Source organism: Cyclopterus lumpus, chromosome 22 (genome assembly GCF_009769545.1).
Source record: "Cyclopterus lumpus isolate fCycLum1 chromosome 22, fCycLum1.pri, whole genome shotgun sequence".
Taxonomy (NCBI): Eukaryota; Metazoa; Chordata; class Actinopteri; order Perciformes; family Cyclopteridae; genus Cyclopterus; species Cyclopterus lumpus.
In genome coordinates this window covers 11,637,456-11,664,677 of record NC_046987.1, presented here as the reverse complement: position 1 = coordinate 11,664,677, position 27,222 = coordinate 11,637,456, and the positions used below count along the sequence as shown (strand labels likewise).

Sequence of the window (27,222 nt, the reverse complement as noted above, 5' to 3'; positions counted from 1 at the left end):
CTGGGGAGTCACGGTGTTGCAGCACATGGTGCAGTCCCGTGTTGACTGCATCATCCACCGACCTGTTTCCGCGGTAGGCAAACTGCAGGGGGTCCAGCAGGGGCCCTGTGATGTCCTTTAGATGGGTCAACACCAGTCTTTCAAAGGATTTCATGACCACAGACGTCAGGGCGAGTCATTTAATCCTGTGATGGAGGATTTCTTGGGGACCGGGATGATCATGGAGCACCTGAAGCATGATGGGACTTTACACAACTCAAGTGATTGGTTGAAGATCTGTGTGAAGATGGGGGCCAGCTGGTCAGCACAGACTTTCAAGCAGAAGGGGGACACAGCGTCTGGGCCCGGAGCCTTCCTGACCTTCTGTCTATGAAAGAGTCAACTCACATCCTCTTCACAAATCCTAGGTGTTGGAGGGGGGTTATTTGGGAGAGTTGAGAAGGAGGCAGAGAGTGTAGGTGGTTGTTTGATGATGGGGCAGTTGGGGGTTTGGAAGTGGGCTTATCAAACCTGCAGTAGAAGACATTCAGGTCGTCGGCCCTTCGGTGATTGTCCTCAGTGCGGGGAGATGGTGTCCTGTAATTTGTACTTCCAGGACTCTCCAAACTGACGAGGGGTCGTTGGCTGAAAAACGTTTTTCCAGTTTTTCAGTGTAGCTCTTCTTAGATATCTTGAGTCTGCTGGACAGCGAAAATGTCAGAGAGAATGGGTTAATGAGACAGAGGGGAGCATAAGGAGATCAGAAGGATGCTTAAAGGAAGATTAAAGGACTGACAAACTCAAACAGAGGATGAAAAATATATTAAAAGATGTATTGAGAGATGGACGGACATTGGTGCTGAGTTTGGTGTTGTGGTCCTCTCTGTGCACCCATAGACTCAGTCAGCCCAGCGCTGCAGCTCTTTGTTCTCTGTTCAGTCCAAGTCTTAAGAAGAAAATATTTTTGTTTTTACTGTTTTATTATTTAAAATACTGTGGTGATGATGCTGTTGATGACAATGAGTGTTTTATTGATATTATAGAAGGAGAAAGGAATCCTGCACACCATTTATGTCCGCCTTTTCTATTTTCTATTATTATTTGTTTGTTTAGTTCATCCCCAACTATTTCATAATAACAAGCACAAGAGGGCATAATGGTGCTGCAGACACACCTGCCCTAAAACAAAACAACCTTTTATGACCTTGTTCATACTGGTGTTGCGTATGTAATATTTTCTCTTCAGAGATGTTGAAAAACATTTTAATGTTTTAACCACACTTAGCTACTTAAATACCTCTTTCTGCCACACCCGAGGCACACATCGCAAATGAGCAATTCATGTTTGGCAATTGATCCGATAACACACAATAACATTATACACAACTCCAGTGTGACCGAGGTTCAAGTTTCTCTACCTGTTCAAATGTGCGAGATCATTGAAACTTGGGGATTATTCACAAAACAGGCCGATAACTGTAAATGTGCCACCTGGTTTTACATAGATAGAAAACAATGTAGTACTACATCCTATACTTTATGAACCTCCCAAGTATGCATGAAACCCTCATTTCTATGAATTTATTTTTGAAGAAAAAAAATATACAAAATACAAATGGTGGTACATTTATTAATGTGATTTGTTTCCATGAAGATTCCCCTTTCTATATATGAAATGTTTAACTTGATAATGGTAGCAATGTTTTGAAAAAAGGGGGGACTGCGATGGCAATATGCAAATCTTACCAGATAAGAATGTGCAGAAAGTGAATAGTAAGCCTATGTGATGGTAGCTAAATGTGTCTTTGCAGGAAGGATTTGGTTGAATATTGGTTGTTGCATTCTATCCACTCTGTCCGCTCGCAACTACGTTCTAATTTAAAAGCTGGAAGTAAATTCATTCAAACAACAATAGACGTGTCCACCAGCTACACAATACTGTGTGTTCCCTTGTGTTTTGTGATGAAAGTTTACAAGGAAAGGAAAGGAAATGTAAAATTAACAGTCATATTCTTTACAGTAGTTTCTTCTTACAAAGGTCTTTTACTGGTTTAATATATATATAGTGCAGTCATTTAAATAGAAACAACAAATATCACACTTATCAACCACAACACTCAGATAAAGTTGGCAAAATAACAGAAACAATTAACAAAAAAAAAGCTCTGTCATAAATACCAGTTTGGTGAAACTGTCTTTAAATTCATGTCATCTAAATAACTTATTTTTGGGATTACAAAGGTATGCCTGTTATTTTGTCCACTCTTCATAGATGTAATTAAACAGTTTACAGCACAAGGAAGCTGCGAACATTCAGAATGGGGCATCACTGAAGAAAAGGCTCTTCTTACTGAAAGGTAAGTTCCAATGCTATTTTCCCCCTCTGCTATGAGAGATTTGAAATTGTAATAAGTAATCTGAGAGCCTTTGACTGCCTCCATTCTCACAATCAGAAATGTAAAAGACGTACAGTAACGTGTGTAGGCAGGAAACAAAAGAGCTAGTGCCATTTCTGTTAAACCTCATGAGAATGTATATGACCTTTTCCTACAGAAATTAGGATTTTATTTGTGTTGAAATATTAGCTTTTTCATCGATATTTTGCCTTCTGGATACAAGGAAATGTCATTACAGTCTCACGACAACGGGCCATCTGCTTATAGCAGGAATAGAAGCACGAATAAATAATGAGGTGAGGAAACCAACTAGCTGTATTTTACTCTTTCATTTGCATACTTTGAATGTATGCAACTGAACTACCCATTCATCTGCCTTTAAGTAACTCAAGTGCAGGTCTTAATTAAGATGTTAGACAGTTTACTAACAGTGACAACCACACACTACAAAAAGGGAATATAATGGGAATATTAAGATAATGATATTTCATAGGGGTCCATACATATTTAACCACTGAAATTCTAATTTCTGTTAAAAGGTAAATATAATCAGTCACAGATCTATTCCTCCTTGCTTAGCTTGTACTCCCGTTTGATTCTGGCATATGGACCGATGCTGTCGTCGAACACAAAGTCCCATAATACCCGAATCCAGGAAGTGTGTTGAGGCAGGGAGTTGTAATACTCTGCTGCAATTTGCTTTACCTGCCAAAAAACACAAAAAACATAAAGTTAGAGAATTAGAGCTTGTGAAAAAGAAGAATGTTAATTGTTCATCAGCTATATGTGAAATATAGACATAGCATTTAAATTGCAAAAATAGATTTCATTACAAGAATCAAATACAAAGACTGATACAAGCAGACATGTCACTGCTTTGTTCAAAAGGAAAACATATTCACAGTTTCTCTCATAAAAGACTTTCTGTCAAAACCATCACACACAGTTTGGACAGCTGTGGCCACAGTTGACATCGCATGATACCGATGCACTATGGTTTAAAGCACAGAATGATTCAAGAAAATCCTGAAAATGTTCATAAACAGTAAATGAACATAAGCAAAAAAGTTTGATAAAATTAGCTGCCTTCTGTGTCAAAAGGCAGGCATCTCACTTTGGATCTCCTCATGCTCTGATGGTGCAAGAGAAGCAGCAGTTAATCAATTACAGAGCCCGGCCTTTCATCTGATAAATATTTGCAGTTGATGGAGAAAAAAGTGACTTACAGTAGGTTCTGAAAGACAGGACAGCCCCGTCTTATCTGCCCACACCTTGAGCAAAAATCCCCCACAACCTCAAAAGAATGACTTGAGTCCAAAGTTGGAAATTAAGCCATGATTTATCACAAGAACACAGTCTCACCTGAGGTAGTTTGCTGCCAGGTATGCTCGGGAAGTCATGGTGCTCCATGTGATAACCAACGTTGAAGGTGATGAGATTCAGTGGTCCATAGTAGGAATATGTCTCGTGTCCCTTCAGGAACATGTAATGCTCAGCTATGAAATGTCCCGAGATAGGATGCAGTCCCAAACACAGGATAGTACCTGCAATGAGGTAAACAATGGGCTTCAGCCCCCATAAATAGTAGATCATTATGTCTACTATGAGCTGAACAGCTGCATTTAGGATCTCCAGCTGACCCACTGGTTTAGGATTAACCATCAATGGGCGAATGGCGTAGAAGAAAGGCTGGAGGAAGAGCCAGAGGACCTTCCTGGCTGGGGTGCAGAAGAACCATCCCTCAATGTCTGTGGGGATGTCAACATCCAGCTGGTCCCCACCAAGATACCGATGGTGGTCGATGTGGTATTTCTTAAAGGAGGCAGAGTAAGGCAACCCAATGGGCAGGTTGGCCCACATGGCAAACCAGCGGTTCCACTTCGCCAGCTTGTTGCCAAAGGCCACGTTGTGAGAGATGTCGTGGATAGCCAGAGTCAAGGAATGGTTGATGCAGCCTCCGAAGGCGTAAGCCCAGAAGAAGATCCACTTCCAGGAGAGGTCATGGACCAGGTAGCAGGCCAGGAGCTGAGTCAGGACCATGCCCGATACTACCCACTTCAGCTGGGGATCCGGTCCCATCAGAGACTTGATCTCTGGATATTTGGCTTGGGAGAGAAGCAGATGGAAAGGGATGTTGACAGAAATTTTAAAAAGTGGAAATTAGTAAAGGGAACCAAATTAAAAGAAGGGAAATAGTAGATTTATGAGAGAAGTGAAAGGGAAGAGAACAAGTTACTGATTAATTTCTTCTTGTATATGATTTTGTAGGATGTATAGAAAGTTAAATATGTCATGAACTCGGCAGGAAAGCTGTTAAGCAGGACTCATTCAACCTCAACTGTATAAGTTTGATCTCAACTTATCAGTGTGACACTCTGCAACCCAAAGAACACAATCAAGCATGTTGTATGATACCAGCTCTTCTCCTGCAAAGGGCCTGCTGACAAAAGTCATTTTCATTCAGCAGAGGTGTTGTTTTGCACCATTACAAAAAGAGCTCAATTTAGTTAATGTGACATTTACAATATAATAATCTAATAATGCCGGTTCTGATTTGTTACACTAGCCACACCTTACAGACAGAATTATATATATAATATCGAATATCCCATCATGCATTAGCTGAAGATAACTATGCACCATGATGCTGTTGCTCATGCAAATCTGTCTGGCTTCTTTACCTCAGCTCACTTCTATAATACACTATGTATAATGGGCTCAACCTGGTAACATAAAGGGTTTCACTGCATGTAGGTCTCCCCTTTACTGACCAAACCCTTCTTATTTTGTGAATGTTTAGCCAATAAACAAAGATACATCTCCTGCATATTCTACTGTATGATTTGATGACACCTGCAGTGTGTTATTTTCTCATACTATTTATAGCCATGTTTATGGACTATCCATCTTCAAGTTATGATAGTGTAGCCCACCCACTGGACAAAATGTTAAATCAATAACAAGACATCATAAAAGACACTGTTTAAACATCTTAAAGCTGTACAGCCATCATCGGATTTAATGTTCACCATGTTACAGAGAGACGTGTGATTTCATTTATGGCCACATACGTAGAAATAAATTAATATGTTTCAAATAAAACTTATATTTCAGATTAAAGTGCACGCTTCATGTCAAAGAGCCACTTTTCAGAGCCACTGCTGAAAGACCATCGGGCAGCGTCACAATCATTCATGATCTGTTTGACCACTACTTTGATGCTAGCCGTTAGTAAAATAAAGTTTATGTCATGCATTTGGAGCCACAATAGGCTGCAGACCTGCCAAACAACTATCCAGTTTATACAACATGAACTCGCTTGTCAATCAAAATATCCCTCATGATCATGTAAAAAGTGAGGTTCAACGACCCCAATACTCACATCCTTCTGCCTCTCCCCTCAGGGCAAGGCAGAGCATAATTAAAAGAAAAAAACACTTTAATAATTCAAAGCATGGTGGTGTCAAACAACCCATCATCACCTTCTAGATGTGCTTCTTTCACAACAGAGCAACTATGTATGTGACCGCTGGACAAAGCCAGGATCAAATGTACGTCAACAGGTTTAGATCTTGTTCATCTAAAATGTTTCAATCAAATGACATAATAAATCAGATTACAACAGCTGACTTCTGTTGATAAGGGATTTTATATATTTTAAAAAGCGAGAAAATAAGAAGGATCATTGGCTATATATAATAGACAGTTTGGACTAATATTATCTTGCATTAATCATTTATTGACATGGGTCAAGGCGGTGTGTTCAATTAAGGTTACACTTTCATGGATCCTCCCAGATCCCCCGACTCACAAAGCCTTTCTCCTCACTTCATGCATAGCCCTGCAACTGTTTTGGTCATGCGTAGGGAATGTGTCTTGATAGTAGCTGAGGCGTTGGCAACTGCACCTGCTATCAATATGCTGATATTATCTTCGAAGTCAGAGAACATTATGACTGATAAAAAGAACAGGTGATAGCCATGGGTTAAATTGTCACGCAAAACTCAAATCTGGTATCTAATACTCACTTTGACAACATACATGTTGCTTTATCTCCCATTGCTGCTCATTACACCCTCTATATGTTGACCTTTGCTTTAAAAAATGTCATGAAAATAAGGTAAATAAAACAGCCTCAAAATTCGAGTTGAACAGGTGAGAAAATAAATTGTGATATAAATAAAATATGTTTGAACATTTCTGTCAAAATTGTAATGTGAATTATACTGCACTTGTATTACCTTTGAAGATTTGCAGTTTTAAATGGAATTTAAAAGAATAGTTATGCTTTAAACGAATGGTGTAACTTACATCCCCATGTAAGTGACTCACTCAAATTCATGTTTGTCTTGTCAGTTTCTATGTTGTCCCTGCATCCATTGTGGACTGCTCGTTAAGCAACAGCTAGTAAACAGGTTTAACCGGCTCAAAAAATGCGAGGAAAAATGTTGGCTCCGCTTAAACTTAGTATCCAAACTAACAAGGAATTTAACTCAGCAGATTTTTCAGTTACAAATATGTTATTAGTTTTTAAATAAAATCTTACCTAGTATTTCTTTCCTTCTTGAAGTGTGTGGCTGGTCATTGTAGACCCATTCAAAGTCGCCTCTTCCACCTGTCTTGCCCATGACCAACCTTTCTCTGTCCGAAGCAACCGACTTTGTGGCGTTATGTGTGTCATCAAACCTGAACAGTATCGGGACACACCCACTCACACTGGTTGTAGGCTGCAGGTGTGATCACAAACTCCTCCCCCGAGTTGAGCGCCTGCTGAAAAACCGGCTACGTAATCTTTTGCTCCCCAAACAACTGCATCTTTACATTCTGTCACGAGAACCAACTGGAATTATACTTCTAGGCCTATGTATAGAGGGATGTTGTGTACTGGTATTGCAAACATAATAGTCTATTTAAAAAAAGAAAATACAGTCCAATCGTAAATCCTTTTTCAAGCAACAGTGCTCAGTAAGCTATTGGTGGGTCCCAGCCTCTGAAATGTGAGAATGTGCTGCCTGTCTCTGTTATCATTGTACATGTAATATATTTGCGTTTTGAAATGGGGCTCTGACAAAAACAGCAATTTGAATATGTCACATGGTCTCAGGAAAATTATAATTGAAAAATTATATAAACCAAGCAATGAGTAAAACAAACAAAGGAAGACGCTAAAATGTATCTTAACACTCCGAAATAATAGTTAGTTTAAGTTGTAAGACATTATTTTGATGCATTATTATTATATAGCCTATTCATGTTATATTACATGTTAGGCTATGATTAATAAGACACAGAATTGTTTTTCTTATTAAAAATGGATCACATATACATATATATTGATATACATATACATTCGTGTCAATATCTTTATGGCCACGTTATAAGAAATAAGACGCTGCAGGTTTGAGTTTCACATTTGAAAGGGATTGCTCTGGTCCAAATCACGCGAGACTGCAGAACTAGAGCATTGTGGCGACGAGAGTACAGTACAGTAGTGTAGAGTTGTTGTAGGAGAGGGAGGAGGAAGGCTGAGTTTAGACAGGAGGAAAAGAGAGTGTAAAAATAGCGTATACGGAGTAGGAAATACAATATTTATCATGGCGTCGGGGGACACTCTGTACATAGAAACGGACGGGTCAGAAATGCCAGCCGAAATAGTGGAACTGCATGAAATCGAAGTAGAGACAATCGAGACCACAATTGTTGGAGACGACGGTGAACACCAGCCGATGATCGCGTTACAGCCTCTGGACTCAGATGATCCACACTCCATTCACTCGCACCAAGAGGTGATTTTGGTGCAAACGAGAGAGGAGGTGGTGGGCGAAGATGACTCTGAACTGAACACGGATGACGGGTTTGAGGACCAGATCCTCATTCCGGTGCCTGCCGTGGAGGAGGACTATATCGAACAGACTCTTGTTACTGTCGCCGGGAGAAGCTCTTCGACAGGCCGGATGAAGAGGGCTGGAAGCGGGAAGAAAGCGGGCAAAAAGAGCTACCTGAGCGGGGGAGAAATGGGCAGGAAGTGGGAACAGAAGCAGGTCCAAATAAAGACTTTGGAGGGCGAGTTTTCAGTGACTATGTGGGCATCGGGTAAGTGCAGAGTCTTGAGTGAATTATCTCCAGCTGGCCCCTCGCTTTGTTCTCAGCCTGTGTGTCGTGTGACTGGGCCTAGTTAGCGCCTGGTCCTCCGCTAAAGTAGAAACTATCACCCAACTCTGAGCCACTTCAAATCCATTTGAAATGTTTTGTTTTTATGGGAAGCCATGTTTTATGTGTCGATGGGCGCCGCCATATTTCCCCGGTCTAGAAAGTATGGCGGCCCGAAAAAATGGCGTTTATTTGGCCGACGAAGATGGCGGCGAGTGTGGGAGCGAGTGCAGCTGGCTCCACTAGGCCGCTGTGGCGCAGTTCAGTTCAACGGGAACGGTGGTGGTGCCTTCAGGGACACCTCATACTTTACACTTTCCGAAGCTTAGTACACATTACGTTAATTCAATATGCTTCCAGCGAAATAGCGCAATAGTTATTCTGTTTGCTAGTGTTATGCATCACGGATTATATCACGATGAGTATTTAATGTAGATGAGTGTTGACATTAGCACAGTTACTTGTCTTATTATTATTATTATCATCCTCGGGGCTTGGTTAAACATTATATTAACTATATTGTTTAAACGGTGTAACATTCCTACAAAATACCATCAACGTCTCAATTTTAAATCATGTGCAATTTATATTGGAAAAGTGAATGTTTGTAAACACGGTGTGAATCTTCCCGTGCTATTTCACCCAAAGCGAGTTTATTAAAGGGAGGTATTTTAAAGTATCACTTATTTGCCAGATTAATTTGAGTCCATACTATTTCTATTTTACAACAAAAAACAGTGATACTTTTGGTATACATGTTTTTTTCTTAATACAGACCCCCCAAGCCTGTACTTTCTGTCCTATGCGTCTATTAGTAGAACGTAAATAACAGAGTGGCAGGAAATATGAATGAGGGGTTGTCATGAAAAAAGGTTTATTTAAATGTCTTTAATCCATTATTTTCACATGTTCTGATACGGTTAATCTTCAACACCTCTCCTCCCATTCAGATGACAAGAAGGACATAGACCATGAGGAGCAAATCACAGGGGAAAACTCTCCTCCAGATTATTCTGAATACATGACGGGGAAGAAGCTTCCTCCTGGAGGTATCCCAGGCATTGACCTCTCAGACCCCAAACAGCTGGCAGAGTTTGCCCGGTAGGATGTTTGTTAACTCAGGCTGATGATGGCAAGTCAAATTCATTGGGCCAAAGAAAATGTATTTGTACAAGAGTTTTCAAAAGAGATGTGTAGTATTTAATGTAATATTGATTTAAATGACTGTGTCCAGGATTTATTTCTTGTTATTTAAGTAAACGCATCTTAGTGTTTGTTTCAGGAATGTGGATAGTTGTGTGAACAGTCTATAATGATGTGACCACTTTTATTTCTGCTACAGAATGAAGCCAAGAAAAGTAAAAGAAGACGATGCACCAAGAACGATAGCCTGTCCACATAAAGTGAGTGCATTGTTCTGTTTATTACACCACCTTATACAGTACTGTGCAAAAGATGGTAAACATGCATGAACAGAAGCCTACTCAGTTCTATTGTATGTCACGATTGTTAACATTACTGTACGCAAAACCTGCATATGTTCTCTACACTGTAAAGTGAATATGTCCCGAGTGATTACCTTCATCTGGTTTTTCGTCGGCTCAGGGATGTACCAAGATGTTCAGGGACAACTCCGCGATGAGAAAGCACTTGCACACCCACGGGCCTCGCGTGCATGTCTGTGCAGAGTGTGGCAAAGCCTTTGTGGAGAGTTCAAAACTGAAAAGGCATCAACTGGTACACACGGGAGAGAAACCTTTCCAGGTGAGTCCTTTTTTATTCTCTGTATTTCATACTTTATTTTCCTTCTTCTGAAGAAAGCTTCATAATTTGAATGTGCTTTAAAAGAAAGATTTTAATATATACCTGAAATGTAAGCTTTGCCCAATTTGCTTTGCGGAAGAGCAATTATATACAAACCTTGCTGTTGTCATCTCAAATACCTGCAGTTGAAATTATATTGTTTTTTTAATCTGTGAGATATGTAGCAGCGTTAACTCGATTTCTCTCATCTCCAGTGCACATTTGAGGGCTGTGGCAAGCGGTTCTCTCTGGACTTTAACTTGCGCACACATGTGCGCATTCACACTGGCGACCGCCCGTATGTGTGCCCCTTTGATGGCTGCAACAAAAAATTTGCCCAGTCAACCAACCTGAAGTCTCACATCCTCACACACGCCAAAGCCAAAAACAACCAGTGAAACGACAACGACTCAAGCATACGCTGGAGGACTTGGCCTGTATCGCCGCTTCTTGACAAACTGTCCCGTGGCCTGCTTTGTTGTGAAACAAGAAGTCCCCTTTGTATTATCTTTAGATGAAAGGTTTTTGAGAAATGACCTTTTCTCAAACTTTTTAATAAACTTATGGCGGTTTGAACAAGGAACTCATGAGAACCCCAACCCCCTCAGGCATCTCTCTACCCTACTTTGGTGCTGACTGGATGGAACAATTTACGCTTTCTTCTTGTGAAGATGTTAATTCATGGATCTGCACCTAAAGCATATTTATACCTTAACAGAGCCATTTAAAAAGTGTTTGCAATATGTAAAATTTGCATCAATCCTCAGCAATGATACCTTTTCAATTTTCTACTTTCCCCAAGTGTGCATATTGTACACTGTTTGACATTAAGCTCTGGTAATGTATGTAGTAAGATTGTCCCTGTAGCTCTTATTAGGTTTCACAGTTCGTTTTAACTTTCCCTTTCCCTTCATCTGAGTTTTTCGAGAGGGGTCTGGGTGATCTTTGCATATATTCATTTTGTACAACGCAATATCAGAATCATGTAGATAGCCATGTGATTTTCAATAGCGGTCACCAATTAAAATGTTTTTCTCCCTTGCACTACAAACACTAAGTGTCATCTGTCCTTTAATTAAAACTCAACTGTAATATATAATTAGCTGTTTTAGTAGCAATTTCATTGAGACTAGAGCTGCTCAAAAAACAAATATTTGGACACCATTTCCCTTCTGAAATTATATTTTTGTATTGGAGGTTGCATCTGCAGTATAAAACGTTGATAGAAATAACAGGTGAATTAATTTTGTGTTAACATTGAGAAATAATTTGATAAAAAGGATTGTAGACGTTCGCTTGGAGAAACAATGAGGAAGTGAAACAAATTCAATTTTTTATTTTTCAGCACACTGCAGATATACAATTGTAATCGCGTCTTACAACTTAAATTGCACAGCTTCAAAGTGGGATCTTGTAAATTGTTACAATGGTTCAAGTCAACTCTTGTTTCTGTCTGACAAGGAGGTCAGAGAGTCAACATTTGCATTAGAAATTAAAAAAGGTCTTTTTAAAGAAGCCCTTTGCTCATTTAGCTACAATCTCAAATGTTACTAATTGTCCATCGGTACTAGTTGTACTTCAGTAGTAACAATATCATTTCACAGCAAACACATTTTCATTAGAAACATTAACTAGCTAATGCTTTGCGGGTCTGTTAAAAATAAAATCCATTATATTTTCAATTTGAACAAGCATGTGGTGCAGTTCTAAAACCTGCAGCATCAAGATCAGCCATAATACTCAAGTCATCCTAAACAATCAACTGGCATTTCTAAGAGGCAATACAGGTTTGAAGATTTAAATGGTTTAAAGACAAGTGCAACAATGCTGGTGGGTAGAAACACTGAATTACTTTTAACCCACATTACTGGCATTTGGTTTGTTTGCAGCCGGAGAGCAAACGGCAACAAACCAAAGTGAAATCAAGTCTGAAGCCACAAACTGTTCCTGTTTTTTTTTCTACTTTGAAATACACATCTGACACTTATTTTTAGAATTGCATGCAAATAGTAATGTGTTATTCAATTAAACTGACTTTTGGCTAAGCTCATCCCTGCAGAGTAGTATAAATAGAACAATATTACACACTTTGGCCATCTCAGTCTTACTACAAACCTATTTTATGCTGAACTGCCTGATCTGGTGAAATGATTGCATCCGGTATAAAGATTCTTGAGTCACATTAAACACTATTACATAAAAAACATTTAAATAGACCCATGTGTACATCTAAGAGCCCACACTTGGACTCACTCTGTATCTAGCGGCATGAATTTAAGTCATACGATTACTGTTAACACTAAGCTGCCTGTAAGTGTGTTTGAGAGATTCACTGAGAAACCTGGGTCAGTTAAAATGCAGTGAACAGCAGAAACAAGCAACTGCAAATCCCAAACTACCACACCAGCAGTGTCTGACTGTAAATTAACTGAATAAAAGAAAGAGGCATAGAGCTAAAGTAGAGGCATTTCCCTCTATTTTGCAATCCTGCCTTTGGATGTGTGTACAGTAGCTGCTCTCAGAGCAGACGCCACCCTGATGGTTTCACTCACGCACTGGGTTTTCACTCGGCTAGCAGAGCAGCCAGAAGTGCCGGGTAGTTTGGTGTCCCGCATCCTGTAACAGGATCCCACGACGGTGCAGCACAAAAACCCTTACCCTGAACCTGTTCATCCAGACAGCTCAGGTGACAGCCCTCCGTCACCTGGAGATGCAAAGCATTTAGTAAACAGATCATGACTACAAGGCATGTTGACAAAGGGTTTTCACAGAATACCTTAAGGAATATACTGCTTCAACTTACAGTAGCAAAGGGAGCAAAACATAATTGAAAATACTGCAAATTGAGTTCTACAGTTTGGTTCCTGTTATTTTATCCGTTCAAACTGCATTTTTAATACTCTGCCACATATTCTGTCCTTATTGCTCATGTAAATCGTGAGAACACCACATTTTTAGGCAACTCTTAATAATGTATTCTGTAGTCCAGTACAACAGTCCCTTTAACTATCATCTCAATAATACACCTATAATATACATATATTTCTAACAAATCAACACGTAAATAAAAACTGAATATTTGGGTAAAAGGTAGAATTTATGGCAGAGCTTTGGCATTAAATAACAAAAGGATTAAATATATAGGTGTATCAAATATAGTGTCCCCTAGGTATAAATAAGATTGCTGCTGCAAAAAAGGGGCAACTCTATAACGATTTAACTGCTGCAATAACTTGACTTACATCAAACAGAGCTTGTCCTTTGAGCTTATAGAGGCGAGGGTTGAGGAAGCCCAGGGCAGGCCGGCCCTTTAGCATCCGCTGGTCATTGATGAGAGACAGCATGCCTCCGACCACAGGGGTTGATGCCTGGGAAGGTACATCAATCGATGAGTGATACAATAAAAAGCAATAAAGCGAGCCATTAAAACAAAAAAGTTAACTGCTGTATACACTTTTAGAAATGTTTCTTTTTTTCATCCTTCGTTTTCACAAACAAAAATCACTATGGCTTTTTATCTGTTCTGTCACTTAGAGCCAACGCTCTATTCACGAAGAAGCCTCACGAAGTTTTACATATTTTACCGAGGTTCCAGACACCCAGGGGACGGGTACTCTGTTGATGACCACCCAGTAGTTATCCGACAGGGCAGCCATGTCTGGATAGGCCCTGCCGCTGGTATTGAAATATGACGGAGGAGGAAGGGTTGCTGCTACAGTCTTCAGGTACCCATCTACTGCACTGGCCTACAGGAACACAAATGCACAGCATAAATTACTGCAATAACTGAGCCTATAAGAGCTGATGACCCATGATTATTACCTGGTAGTCCGGCATCTTGAAGACGTTGCTGAATCCTCCTCCACTGATGTAATCTGTTATTTCATATGTGATCTTAAATGGGTTCTTGAATGATGTTCCTCCTACTGTAGTCACATATGGGCTGGGAACGAGAGGCAGGGCATAGAACGATAGATGTTTATTGCTCAGGGGGGTTGGATGGACCTAGAAAAGTCTGACTGTTGCACGGAATCAACCTTTAAAATCAATTGTCCCAGTCCTATACCAACGGTGTCTAGTGTCACGCAAAAACCGGTCTGCATTCATGTAGAACTGCTTTACCTTGATGCAGGAAAACTTGGCCTGAAGGTATTTTGGCCTTTACCCAAATGTTTGCAGCCTGCACCACTGTCACCTGAAGATGAAACAATAGATTATATAGCAGGTAATCACACAGCATATTTTACTGACAACTGGCACATTTCAAGTTGAGTTTTCCCACTGCCAATATGCCATGGAGTTTATTTAAAACAATAGTGGTATGTTTATGTTTGAGTGTGACAATGTGCCGTCAATAACAATGGCGCAAAGCCACAGTAAGTTGACAAGTCTCATTTTGGTAACACCATCTGCTCCCTCTCAAGCCGTTCAGTTTCCAGTTCTCAATTTGTTGAAGTATTGTCTTTTGTGTCTACTGAAAACAGGAATGTGGTTTTTTTTGCTGAACAAACGAGATTAACTTAGAAACAAAGCCAGAAACTAGAGAGAGGTTGCAGTCATTGCATTTAACAACAGGATGAAACCGTCCTTGTCTACAGGACGGTTTCATCCTGTTGTTAAATGTTGTTAACTGACACAAACAAAGACTTTTTTAGCTCATTAAAAGTCATTAATTTGCAGACGGTATAGATTAAGTGTAGTTTGGGGATGTTGTTGAATGTCTAAAGTACGAGGCCTGTGGATAGGTCCAGCAGACTTCCTCCTTACTCACCAGAAGCAAAGAGCAAAGAGATTCCTCTCACACCAGCCTTCATAAACTCTGTGTTGATGCGCATCATAAACGCCGTGGACAGGCTGTCTTCATCGTCTCCGTAGCTGATGGTGTGAACCCAGGGCAGGTCTGACATGTTGCTGAGCAAAACTATCCACTGGAGGAAAGGCTCCTGAGACTCATGGCGACCTGAAGGACCATTAGGAAATCAGAGTATTACTATACGCTATTTCACGTGAAAAGAAAGTCAATATGATTTTTAAAGTTCTTTCAGTTCTTCACACGCACACGATCGAAGCCTCAGTCTCTCATACAGACCTTGATTGGTGAAGACCCACGTAGAGATGTTTGCCCCTGTGCTCATGATGTACTCGACATCCAGACTGGCCTCAATACCGGCCTTTCCTGCTCCCTGAATGCCGACAACCCTGTCCACCTGAGAGAGATGCTTGAAGCTTCTGCCATACATGCCCATGAACTCTGCCAGGTCTGCAGGGTTGAAGTACTGCTCCAGGAACTGAAAGAGAAAATAGCTAGCTAAAGTAAGAAAGTCCAGCAAGTGGTGTTTAGTATGGTGTCAGAGCTGTTGTGTACATGTCTGACAGCAACATAAACGCAGCCTTCTATTATGGACTTATTCTGAGTCGGCCACACCTGAGCTACAGCCTGGCTGTTGTTCTTTGCTGTTCCCACATCAGTTGCTGTGAGGTTATAGCGGGCCCTCAAGATGGAGGGAGTCACTCCTAGATGCAGCCCTGCCTTGGACCGCTTTTGCTTCCTGTTAGACGAGGCTTTGCGGAGGTCCTGCCCTTTAGGAGGGAGGCGGTGAAGCCCTGCAACTGTGGAAATAAATAAGTCATCCATCCAGCAAATATGTACTGATCTTAACCTAAATATACAGCAGTGACAGCTGAACAGATTACGCCTTTAGACTTTTAATGGTTCTCACCAAAGTCCAGGTGCTGGTGAACATCATCATGAACAGAGTACGGAGCTGAAGACCTCACCAAAGAGTGGTCATCCCTGATGTAACGGTGGAACTTGCTCCCTGGAAGCAGCTTCTCTGCAACCCTGAATGCACAAAACAAAAACCACAGCTGTTGCTTGTATGCAGAACATACTCAGAATAAGTTAAATATACTCCAGGAGTACCTTTGTTTCACTGCTGGCAGTAAGTAAAACAATGTTAAGGTAAGCAATTTTTTGCTCTTAAAAAAATAGGCCAATAGCCTTGGCCTAGATTTAGGCTAGATTGATTTTAACCAACAACCGCAGACAGAGGAACTGTATCATGTGATAATAGCATGCATGTTTTACACACAGAGGAAGCAGTCTTAACTGTCAAGAGTAAGCACAAATTACTGGTGCGCAAGCAGAACAAATGTTGCCTAAAAAGATTTGCATACTCTGCAGTCATGGTGCACTGTAAGAAGTCCCGAGTGCGTACAGTCAGGCAGTTTGTAATCCCGTGACTCTGCAGCCAGTGATGCACCACCTTCTGGGTCAGTTCAGTCGGATGCACGAGGGAGGACACTTCCTCCAGGGTGAGGTGCTTACCTGTGGAGAACAAAACAGGCTTCTGTCTGTCCGTAGTGTAAGAAGGCTTTTGTCTCATCAGTTTAACATTGTTTTAGCTCCCAAATCTTTAGGGTTACACAAAGACCCTACCATATTGTGCTGAGTCAGGGTCCGACACCAGTCTCAGTATTTCCTCCAGCAGGTCAGTGTTTTGCTGCTTCAGGGCAAAGGTCAGCTCCAGCTCCTCTGTGGGGTTAACCCAACCCGCATCAGTCCAGTCGTCTGGTATCCTGAGGTAAGATTGAAACCATTTGTTTACATTTTACTAACAGATGCTTCCCTTTACCCAACATTGTGACACTAAATATAAAGCTACTGACCAACTGATTGATGACTTTGTTGTGGTCTTATGGTCAACTGAACCATTCAACAGACATTCAGAAACAAAGTAATTAAACAATGTTTGACCAACCCAGATATTTTATTTGTTTATTAAAGTGTTTTGAATTCTCTGCTGAAGTTTGAGATTTATCAAAGACAAATTCAACTTCACAGGACCTGATTTTTTGACTGGATTTAGAGCTACACTTGGAAACAAAAGTCACCAAAGTAATAGTTCCCTAAAACAACTCGCATACCAGTCGTAGTGATAATAGTGGCAACATTCCTTTTACAAGAATACTGTAAAGATTTCCACTTATATATATTTGCTGCGCATTTGGGGCTGCCAAGATATGTCTGAAAAGAAAGAGCCAATGAGGCTCGGCTTTCAAATGTAATGAAAAGGGTTGAAGAAAGGTGGGATACAGACATGATTTATGAAAAGAGAGCGAGATATGAAAATGGCTCTTTAAAGTGGATTTGCTCACAAGACATCTTGGTCATGTTCCAGATATCCACTCCAGGCCAACGAGCTGAACAACAAGGGGATGGCGAAGGTCAGCCTGGTGGAATGAGAAACAAAAAACATTGCTGAATATAATGCATAGAAAAATAGTAATTGCCGGAAATTGCAGAGATTGCCCTCATCTCGGGGTTACAGCAAAACAAAGGCTCAATGAGGCGGTTGAGTAACGTCTCGGCAAAGTACACACATTTCTAAACCCGCAGACAAACGACATCACATTGTTTGCCAACTCTTCATTTATTACAAGAGAGACACGTTGTTATGTATAGCAGCCGTGACGTTAGCCGGCAGCTACCGATCGAGGTCAGCACAGCCGCGGAAGAGAAGAGATACAAAGTGCGCCACGTGACAAAGTCCCGTTAAAAGGAGTTCCCGACAGCAGACTTTCTCTCCAGGTTTTCTCCATTAAAATACACGACTTCAAAACGATCACTCACAGCGCGTTCATCGTGTCCTCGGCCGATACAGTTGTCGAAACTCAGCTGTGGTGTCTTGACAGGGTGTTATAGACGCAGCAGTCACGTGACGTGCTCTCACGTGATCGTCACACACATTCACTCGGACCAATTTAGCCACCTAAAATTGTTACGCATGTGTAACGTCAGTAGCACGAGCAGCCTTTGTCTTCATTGGGTAGATGTGGATGGAAGACCGGGACTCAAAGGTCCCTCTACCAGAGCCGAGTGGTCCAAGGCTATTAATTGCTTCCATGATCATCCTCTTGTTGAACAATGTCTCCCTATTTGCCCTTCTAGCCCCTAAAAAACCTAAACTGTTAATATCTACCCGATAAATTCGATCAACGTGATTTTATATCTATAAGTACTTAATACATTTCTGATATACTGTTTGATGTTGCATTGATTAGGACGGTTTAGTTAAACACCATGTGGAAATAATACATTTTATTTTTACCCATTTATTAAGCCCACTTTTTTTGATTGGGTGGCAAAACTAAATTAAGTTATTTTTATGAATTAAATTAAGACTTTTCTAAAAAGTGATTGTTAAGCTTTTGGTCACAAACTGCATACATCTGAATCTGAGCTAATTATAAAGCGTTTTCAGTGTGTTTCCCCTCAAATTATATATATATATATATATATATATATATATATATATACAACCCATATCAATATCCTCAAAATGGAAAACAGCACATAATGAATATAATCTGTTTTTGAGAACTAGACCAGTCACTTGTTGATTTTAAATCAACTGCTTGAATTGTCAGACAATAGCAAAACATGTCCCAAACAAATTCCCAAGACGACTTAGTTCCTGTTTTGTCCAAAACCCAAAGACCACATAGCAAGCTGTCAGCTCTGTACTGTAAAATTCATACTACAGCATGTGTTGATTAAAAAAAAGTAATAATATAGTATGTCGAACAAAGTGATAGAAGCATGTTGAAAAAAAGAGTAATTGTATAGGAGGCAAAAAAAATTCACATTGTAAAACAAAAAAATTAATACATTATATTGATAAAAGTCATCTGGTCCTGAGCTCCAGCAGCCTGAATCCGGTCCCCAGTCGTTGCCAGCCATTTATCCTGATATGAGGCCCGTCTGGTGGTCCTCCAGCACCTCGATCCACTCTGCTGAACTTTGGACTTCATTACATTCGTGTTGGCATGTCTGGGATTTGTCCTGTAAGAATGAGGCTCCGTCATAGTCTTTGGTTTTAAGTTTATGTCCTGTTTTATCCTCATTTGTCATATTTGGTTTTACTTCCTTGACTTTTTGAATTTTAAATGTATTTTTTTGCCCAACCCTGATTAGCTTCACCTGTCTCTCATTATCCCTGTAGTCACCAGTTCTCCTGCTCAGCTGTTCCCACCTCCCTATTTATACCTCCTCATTCCCTATGTTCAAGGTTGGTTTGTCTTTCATCTTTTATTGCTCTATAGAGTTGTGTTACCTGCCTGTTTTCTTTGATTCCTGACTTAAACAGGTTTTGTTATTAAAGTATTTTCAGTGAATCTGCCTGCCTGGTTTGCCTTGAGGTCCTTCCCCTATAAACTAATGGTATACGATATATAGTATGCCATAAAAAGTAATAGTATAGTTCATCTAAAGGGTAATAGTATTGTATGATGATAGTATGGCCTGTAGAAAACAAAAGTTGCAGCATGCTATGAAGTTAATATAAACTAAAGTATGTCAAAAAAACATTGCAAATTAGTATGATAAAAAAAAAGTCTTGGTATCGTATTTTGTAAAAACATACTGGTCAAAGAGTCATAAAATAGCATGTTATGAAGTCACAGAAAAAGTTGCAGTATAGTATGTCAAAAAAGGTCATACTAAAGAAGAAGTCATAGTGTAACATTTGAAAAAAAAAAAAAACTAAGCCCAACTCATAGTATGGTATGCTTTAAAGGGTCACACAGCATGTCGGTAAAAATGTCAAACTTAATATAACGATTCATGAAAACATAAATAGTCTCGTGAAAAAGTAATATAAAAAGTAAAGTATAGCATGTCATAAGCCATACAAATAAGCAATGGTACAGTGTTACAGCATATCATAAATATGTCATGAAGAATTTATAGTAGCATGTCATAAAAAAGTCGTGGCTAAGTTTGTCATAAACATTTTTAAAAGATCATAGGGAAGTAAGCAACAACAATAAAAAAGCAATTGTATAGTACATCAGGAACATCTCATAAAAGGTCACAGTACATTATGCCATAAATTATTTTTTTTAAGTAATAGTATAGTCATAAAAAGTGTCATAAAGAAGTAATTGTATAATGTCATTTAAAAAAAGTTATATTGTATTCCATTATCACTCATGGCAGAAAATAGAAGTTGCTAGACTTTTTTTTTTTTTAATGTATTCATTTATTGTGAACGTTTTCAGTATGTATTTATACTATTTACGACTTTACACTAAAATAAAGGGAACGTTTGGAGGTGCCATGTATGTTGTCAGAGGGAGTTTCAGGAAACACAGCAGTACAACTTAGATTAAGAAGGTTGAGGAGAATTACATTTCTGATCTCCACTATTGTTTGGTTCCCAACAACTGATACAACGGACTCTTGTCAGTTGTTACTATTAATAGTAATGTCAGCTCTAATCAGTCGTTGTCTGAGAAGTAAAAATCCTCTTCCTCTCCGCTTTCAGACAGCGCAACATCGTTTCCAGGGAACATCTCCCAAACGACAAAGGTGTCATTTTCTAGAGGGAAAGAAAAAAAAAAAAAAAAAAAAAAAAAGTACAGCTTTTGAAATGTGTTCAACTTATTTCTGACAATTTTACTGTAAGAATCCTTCTAAGACAAAGAAACTACAGCCGTAATAATACAAATCAAGTTAGACATTCCTACCTAAGTTAATTAAATTCAAGCATTCTAAACTTCACATTAGTATTAGCTGTAGTGGTATTGTTTTGTACTGGGTAGCATTTGTTATGTTGTCCCTCTCGTGCACATTTCTCAGGAATCCTACCTGTGTTACCACATCTTCTCATTGCTCGTTTCATGGAGGGCGTGGGTGTGAAGCTCTGAAAGAAGCAAAAAATGTAACTCACATGGTTCAAGATAACAGGAATCTCAGAAATGAATATCTATAAATGAGTACCTTTGAAGAAGGAGCCTGTTTGCAGACATTAAACTGATTTTTTCTCATCCTCTTCTGGAGTTGATAGACGTACTTGTCATTGTTGGTCCTTTTGAAATCAAGACAACGGAAAGTTAGTTATTGTACCGAGAGGACTTCTTACAAGCTACAACGCAGATGTCGACGTCCTTCACCTGTTTGGAGAACCCATCATGCCAGGAGTGATATGCAGACACTGAGGAGTCTTCACTTCGGGGAAACCTGTCGACGTGGGTGTCAGTGGCTCCATTTCTGACAATGTGAAGTCATGGTCACTCGGACACAAGGAGGGCATCTATGCATCAAGATAGCCATGAAGGGACCGGTTATCAGTATCATTCTGTATATAGTGTCATAATCACCAATTTAAGTATTTTTGGAAAACAGACAAAAACAAACCTCAAAGCGTTTACTCTGCATGTACGCAGAGCTGAAGCCGTCCTCAACATCTTCTCGGGGCATGGCCTCCAGGAACTGACGCATCTGCTGCTTTCTCTTTAAGGTTCCCACTCGAGCAGATATCACCTGGTGAGCTGCATAGATTACAAATCCCTGCAGTTAACCGCATCCTTGGGGGGGGACCATTATAGTTTATTCACACACACACACACACACACACACACACACACACACACACACACACACACACACTGTAGTTTGGGTTGTTGTATGGAATAACAGAGTTTGTGCTATTTTGTCCCCTCTGACAAATAATTAATCTGCGCTTCTTCTCAATACCATATGTATAGGCCAAACCCTTTCATTAATATTGCACAGAAATTAAAGTGGGACTTTACAAACAAAAAGTCTGTTTTCAGGTTCTATCGGCTTGTGATCTCTTATATATTTTGCTATTTATATATTCTGCAGAGATTGGTTTCTGCACTTGCATTATTATTTTGTCATTTTAATGTAAAGAAAAATTGTGTTGTGTTTTAATGTATGAAATGTGCTTCATGAAAAAGTTGACTTGACTGGATACATTGTCCCAAGTCACCATAATCAAATCTGAGGGTATGGATTTAGAAAGCGTCCCAAACTAAAAGCCTTCTCTACCTGGATCTTTTGGTGCTTCCATCTTCTCCTTTTTGGGGTTCTTCGCTCGCTTAGCAGGAGTCTGGCAGGCTCTCTGGGATGTGTGCTGGAAGTGGCACTCTTCTGTAGAACGTGTTCCAACCATCCTCGCCACCTTTGCCCAGTAACCTGCCATGTGCTTAGGATAGTAGGACACAGCCCTAGAAAACACAATGCGCACACATACACCAGTGAGCCGTGAGGTTATGATGCCAAAATATGCAAAATTATACTTTCTCATTCTGTAGGTGGCTTACGAAACTTACTCTTGTAGCTTCATAAGCTCCGCCTCTGTCCACTCATGAGCATCTTGCTCTTGTGGAATCGCTGCGTTGCCTTTGTTTGCGTTGGGGTTGTTCTTGCTGGACTGTGTCAACTTAGGCAAAGGCTTTGTGGGTGATGATGACTTGGTGCGATTACTCCGTTTATGTTTTGTCGTTACTCTGGTTCTTTTCCCCAGTTCCTTCTCGATCTCAGAGGACCCTGATGACTCACTTGATGGAAATACGTAACGTGGCTTGTTAAGAACTTTCCTGCTTCTCTTTCTGTGCACTTCTTTCCCCGACTTCTTTCTCCCAATGACCTCGTCATCAGATGACGTGGATGTGTTATAATCATGAACAGATTCTGGGGGTGCTGGGAAAGCCCGCTGGCTACCCAAGACGCTCACTGGAGGACTTGTGATGTCATGCGTCGGTTTTTTGGACCTCCGTGTCGAAGACTTTACAGGTATCCTTTGCTTTGGAGGGACGGTAGCCACATGCAATGTTTTCTCCGTTGTTGGACGCCTTCGGCTGGACCTCGTTTCTCTGCCAGACAACTCCTCAGGGCTGCCAAGCGGCTCCACAAGAGGTACAGGTGAATAAGAGGGCTTCTTTTTAGGCTTAATTGTGGCACTGTTGCATTTGCGGAGTGGAGCCTTGACCCTCCTCAGTGGTACTGATGCTTCTTTGTCGCTGGCTGATTCACATTGCTGACGGCCTGGAAACACAGAAGACAGTTTGTCTGCATGCAACTCGTGACTTATCCCACAATACTAAGACTCCAGTAAAACCATCTTTACCTTCACTGCAGGGCAGGAGCACACGCGCAGGTTTCTGTGATGCTCTTGTAGAGACCTCCAGTGAGATATAGAAATTAAACATGGTCACATTGATCAGAAATATCAGTTTTGTACATAGTCAAACACATATTCTAGATTATTATGCAACTCATGAGCTCCACTTCAGATGCTTACAGGGATGCAGCTGGAGGTATCATAACATTCATGGATGGTGACATTCATGTGTGCATCCAGAATGACTCTTCCTCCTTTCCAATATTCCAGAGGTGGCTTGATCACTCGACCACTTCGGGACACAATTGGACGAGACAAGGAGGCAGAAATAAAGGAATCAGCTGCAGAAGGGGAGAGAAGAAGTGTGCAGGGTAACAAAAAGGTCCTTTAGTACAGCGGGCATAGATTCCAAAACATAAAGTAATAAATGTTGTGCTAGCAGACATTTAAAGTTTCCTTGTGTGAAATGTAGTACATGCATGGTCCCCAGAGGATACATTTTAAAACACTTTGCTGATCCCCTGACTTTAGGTTTCACACAAAAAAAAACAAAAAAAGGGATAACATTCCCAATAACTTCAGCTACATTTTGTGTTTAGTGCGTATGACTAAATATAAGCATGCTAAACTTAAATAAATAATATGGTCAACATTATACCTGCTTAACATCAGCAAGTTATCAGTACTATTGTGAGCATGCAGATATTAGCATCTGGCTGGATACATCTGTAAATGTATAAATGTTCCTATGGGCTGCTTTACCAAACAGAAGGCCCAAAAACAGAGCTGGGAAAAATTTTACATTTTCTTCAGATCTGTTAACCAGAAGAATAATAAGATCACATTATTCATGCCAGAGAACATTCTTGTTCTGGATATTTATTTGCGAGGCTGTTAGCGAAAGCATTTAACTTGAACCCACGGGTTTTCCTGTGCCGCTTCACAGTGCGGATGATGGAGGGTGTCTCGGATTGTGTCTTCACCATGACGACCCTCCCCTCACTGTTCCTCTCCGTTTCTCTTTTGGGGTCGCTGCAACACAACAAAAGTCAGGTCTTCAAAAACTAACCATCGAGAATATGGTTTGCAACCACTCAATGGTAATTTCATCTCACGCTTTAAATTATTTAGGTTTTAGATTCAAACAATATTGTATCTGTACCAGCATAAACAGAACAGTATTAGTATCCTTACTCTCTTGACTGTGACAGAAATCTCTCATAAAGGGCCTCCCAGTCTGGAGGAAACCCATTGACAAACTTCTTCAAAAGCCACTTGGGTAACCCTGCAGGTGTCAAGTGAGAGGTACATAGAAACAACATTAATTCACATTAGTATAGGTTTATAGGTTTACTTATTTCTTGCAAAGTGAAACATGTTGTCATTTGTATACATCTACCCACACATAATCTGGCTTACCAGAGTCAAGGCTCATCTTCATCTTGTCAACCAAGATGTAAACCTTGCCGGTGACAGTCTTCACAACATTATTAGAAACTCTGTCCACAACGATGTTACTGTTCCACGGTATATTTTTGTCCCTGGGCAGAAAAGACAAGTAAATCCCAGTGTTTACATTAAACCACACAAAAATCTTAAGAGATCTAAAACCTAAAGCATGCACACATCTGTCTCATAGGACAGTAGCCGAGTAAGCAATCTGTTATAGTGAACTTTGATTTTCATGATTCCTCAAGAAACACTTACTGGTGGATTCCATCAACAAACAGGCCTTTGTGATTCTTCCTCAGGAACCACTTTTTGAGATAAATCACACTCTCCTGCAAAAGCGGAAAAGACACAAGGACATTAGGAACAATAGACAACATTATCAAATAGCAGACAACTATGATTGATTAAAAGGTTCTATTGTATCTAATATGTACCTGTAAACAATTATTTGACCAGTGGTCTGATTTTGTATGATAAATCAACATAAAAAACGCTTATCTCCCCAAATATTGCACTCTAATAACTCTTGCATTTAAGAGGTATAGATCTTAAAATAAGTTTCCACTCACACTTGGAAATTTTGTGCTCTGGGGCCATTTATTTCGCTTGAACACAGCCTCTTGCTTCTTTGGTATGGAGATCCGTGGCGTATTGAGTAAAAGAGAGTCTTCAAACAAAACCGGTTGTGGGGACACGACCAGGCTCAGGACATCCTCAGAGGGCTCTGTGTCTGATAGGCTGTCAGCTGATTCTACTCTGGACCGGTTGACAGGAGCCAACCTTTCTGGAAAAGCAACGTTGTCCATCTCTCCCATGTTGTGAACTGTGGAGGGAGGCGATGTGTCTCCGGACTGATGGTAATTACCTGTGGAGGAGAAAGTATATGAAAACATAAAAAACACAACTAAGCATCATGCAAACAAGATGTAGAGAAACCCAAAGTGAAACCCTGCATAAATCCATGCACAGTTAAAATGTTTTGCTTTCCTGGAATAAAATATTTCCACTTCACAAGACACTCACTTGTATTAAAGAGATCTCGTGTGCTGCTGCTGACTTTATGAACTTCCGGCTGCTTTGTTTTACTTTCCCTCTTCTTCATGTAAGAAAACATCTTGGATGGAGACATTAGAGGACATTTTTCCACAGGAACATAGCAATCTGTTCAAAACAGCAAAGAGGAAGCCGTCAATGTGTTCCCATTAATGATGACATAAAGAAAAGAGTTTCACTCAGAATAAAACAGCAATAGTATCTCACGTTTAATTGCAGGGGCTCTTAGTGTTGGGAACACAGGGTTATGGGTGAATTGGTTCACCTCTGATGGGTCAGCAGATAATCCTCTAACATGACCCAAACCCTCAACGCAAGTGCTGGTATCCCCACTGAACGCCCTGGAGGGTTTCCTTCTGGATCCATTGCAGACCTCCTTTGTACTGCTGGTGACTTTATTAAACTCCTGCTGCTCACATTGTCTCTTTAACCTCGTCCTCATGGGGGAGAACATGAAGGCTGAAGACATCAGAGGAGCACACCCCTCCATAAACACACTGCTTTCAAAGTCCTCTTCCACTGGCTGCACCTTTACTGGAGTCCTGCTGATTACCTTGAAGCCACTCGAGTCTCTGATCTGAGGCGACTCTGTGCGGATCTGCTTTCTGTTGACCTGAGAAGAGGGGTGGGCCACAGCTGTCGACTCCAGGAACGCTCTCTTTCTTGGTGTTCGTCCATGTCCTCTCTCTATCACTGGAGGCATTTCCTCCACATGCTTGCTGATGATGTCTGAATACCCAAAGATTTTCTGAGGACTCGATATAGGCGAGAGAGTCCAGGCCTGCGCTTCATTGTGATAGGTAGCAGACCTCTGATTCCCCGTGAGCTCCTCGGTCATCCAAGTGTTCTCTGCTCTCTTCCTCGGTGACAAAACAGCAGCTCCATGTTTGTCTCTAACGTTACACAGCGAGTCATTGCCTGTCAAAGGAGAATCCGCGCAAATTCCCTTCCTCTGCACTTTCAACTTGAGCTTAGCGAACACCTTGGCAGGCGATTCAAAGGGCGGTGTTGTACGATGTAGTAATGTATGATACGACGCCATGGTTTCTATGAAAAAGAAAAACGATCGCTCTACATTCGAGGCGTTTGTTAGCTCGCTAGCTCGCTAGCTCGCACATTTCAAATTTCCCCATCACCGCCGTATTGGATAGAAACCTGTGACGTACTGACAAAATAAAGACGTCACTTCCGCACAGGACGTAACATCCACAGTCCCTTAAGACGCGAAAGGGAAATGTTAAAATATTTTAGAAACTAATTTAACTGGGAAAAAAAGAGCTGGAGCGTAATAACTACATACGTTAAATACATATATGTTTTGTATACAAATATTTCCCCACAAACGATGAAAAGAAACAATATCGAAAGCAGTTGAACTCTCAAATATGTTGTAACCTCAATAGTTGTGGAGGGCGGTAATACGACAAGTCGCCTCTAAAATGCAAAAGAAAAACGTA

The 27,222-nt window shown here is 40.5% G+C and overlaps 4 protein-coding genes across 4 annotated transcripts; 1 reads left to right on the top strand and 3 right to left on the bottom strand.

Annotated features, from left to right (window-relative positions):
- Positions 1-1,463: 1,463 nt before the first annotated feature.
- On the bottom strand, positions 1,464-7,053 carry degs2 (delta(4)-desaturase, sphingolipid 2). Its single transcript, XM_034525648.1, has 3 exons — positions 6,922-7,053; positions 3,738-4,480; positions 1,464-3,080 (listed from the first exon to the last, which is right to left on the bottom strand). Exons 1-3 carry the CDS (start codon positions 7,001-7,003, stop codon positions 2,937-2,939), a joined length of 969 nt encoding a protein of 322 aa, XP_034381539.1. The 5' UTR covers positions 7,004-7,053; the 3' UTR covers positions 1,464-2,936.
- An 801-nt stretch (positions 7,054-7,854) lies between these two features.
- Positions 7,855-11,379, top strand: yy1a (YY1 transcription factor a). The gene is made up of 5 exons (XM_034525468.1): positions 7,855-8,468; positions 9,476-9,626; positions 9,868-9,928; positions 10,131-10,289; positions 10,544-11,379. The coding sequence occupies exons 1-5, from the start codon at positions 7,970-7,972 to the stop codon at positions 10,724-10,726; spliced, it is 1,053 nt and encodes a 350-aa protein (XP_034381359.1). The 5' UTR covers positions 7,855-7,969; the 3' UTR covers positions 10,727-11,379.
- Positions 11,380-11,649: 270 nt separating this feature from the next.
- tpp1 (tripeptidyl peptidase I) lies at positions 11,650-18,088 on the bottom strand. Its single transcript, XM_034525264.1, has 13 exons — positions 17,962-18,088; positions 17,487-17,561; positions 16,768-16,907; positions 16,506-16,656; positions 16,049-16,170; positions 15,754-15,938; positions 15,418-15,616; positions 15,100-15,288; positions 14,451-14,523; positions 14,151-14,271; positions 13,913-14,074; positions 13,571-13,696; positions 11,650-13,032 (listed from the first exon to the last, which is right to left on the bottom strand). Exons 1-13 carry the CDS (start codon positions 17,970-17,972, stop codon positions 12,892-12,894), a joined length of 1,695 nt encoding a protein of 564 aa, XP_034381155.1. The 5' UTR covers positions 17,973-18,088; the 3' UTR covers positions 11,650-12,891.
- Positions 18,089-19,883: 1,795 nt separating this feature from the next.
- Positions 19,884-27,203, bottom strand: mis18bp1 (MIS18 binding protein 1). The gene is made up of 16 exons (XM_034563025.1): positions 25,973-27,203; positions 25,736-25,873; positions 25,282-25,577; positions 24,968-25,041; positions 24,680-24,801; positions 24,455-24,545; positions 24,183-24,292; positions 23,441-23,601; positions 23,267-23,321; positions 22,470-23,184; positions 22,186-22,364; positions 21,529-21,662; positions 21,285-21,424; positions 21,112-21,199; positions 20,980-21,034; positions 19,884-20,710 (listed from the first exon to the last, which is right to left on the bottom strand). Exons 1-16 carry the CDS (start codon positions 26,805-26,807, stop codon positions 20,610-20,612), a joined length of 3,294 nt encoding a protein of 1,097 aa, XP_034418916.1. The 5' UTR covers positions 26,808-27,203; the 3' UTR covers positions 19,884-20,609.
- Between the last annotated feature and the right edge of the window lie 19 nt (positions 27,204-27,222).

Coding starts and splice junctions, on each gene's coding strand:
- degs2 (XM_034525648.1), bottom strand. CDS start 7,003: ATGGGCAAGACAGGTGGAAGAGGCGACTTTGAATGGGTCTACAATGAC. Junction 4,481..6,921: donor AAGAAGGAAAGAAATACTAG/GTAAGATTTTAT, acceptor TTCTCTCCCAAG/CCAAATATCCAGAGATCAAG. Junction 3,081..3,737: donor CTGGCAGCAAACTACCTCAG/GTGAGACTGTGT, acceptor GTTTTTTGGCAG/GTAAAGCAAATTGCAGCAGA.
- yy1a (XM_034525468.1), top strand. CDS start 7,970: ATGGCGTCGGGGGACACTCTGTACATAGAAACGGACGGGTCAGAAATG. Junction 8,469..9,475: donor AGTGACTATGTGGGCATCGG/GTAAGTGCAGAG, acceptor CCTCCCATTCAG/ATGACAAGAAGGACATAGAC. Junction 9,929..10,130: donor CGATAGCCTGTCCACATAAA/GTGAGTGCATTG, acceptor TCGTCGGCTCAG/GGATGTACCAAGATGTTCAG.
- tpp1 (XM_034525264.1), bottom strand. Junction 14,075..14,150: donor TCAAGATGCCGGACTACCAG/GTAATAATCATG, acceptor GTGTTCCTGTAG/GCCAGTGCAGTAGATGGGTA. Junction 13,033..13,570: donor AAGGACAAGCTCTGTTTGAT/GTAAGTCAAGTT, acceptor TTGCATCTCCAG/GTGACGGAGGGCTGTCACCT.
- mis18bp1 (XM_034563025.1), bottom strand. CDS start 26,807: ATGGCGTCGTATCATACATTACTACATCGTACAACACCGCCCTTTGAA. Junction 24,802..24,967: donor TTTGTTGATGGAATCCACCA/GTAAGTGTTTCT, acceptor TTTTCTGCCCAG/GGACAAAAATATACCGTGGA. Junction 24,546..24,679: donor GAAGATGAGCCTTGACTCTG/GTAAGCCAGATT, acceptor TGACACCTGCAG/GGTTACCCAAGTGGCTTTTG.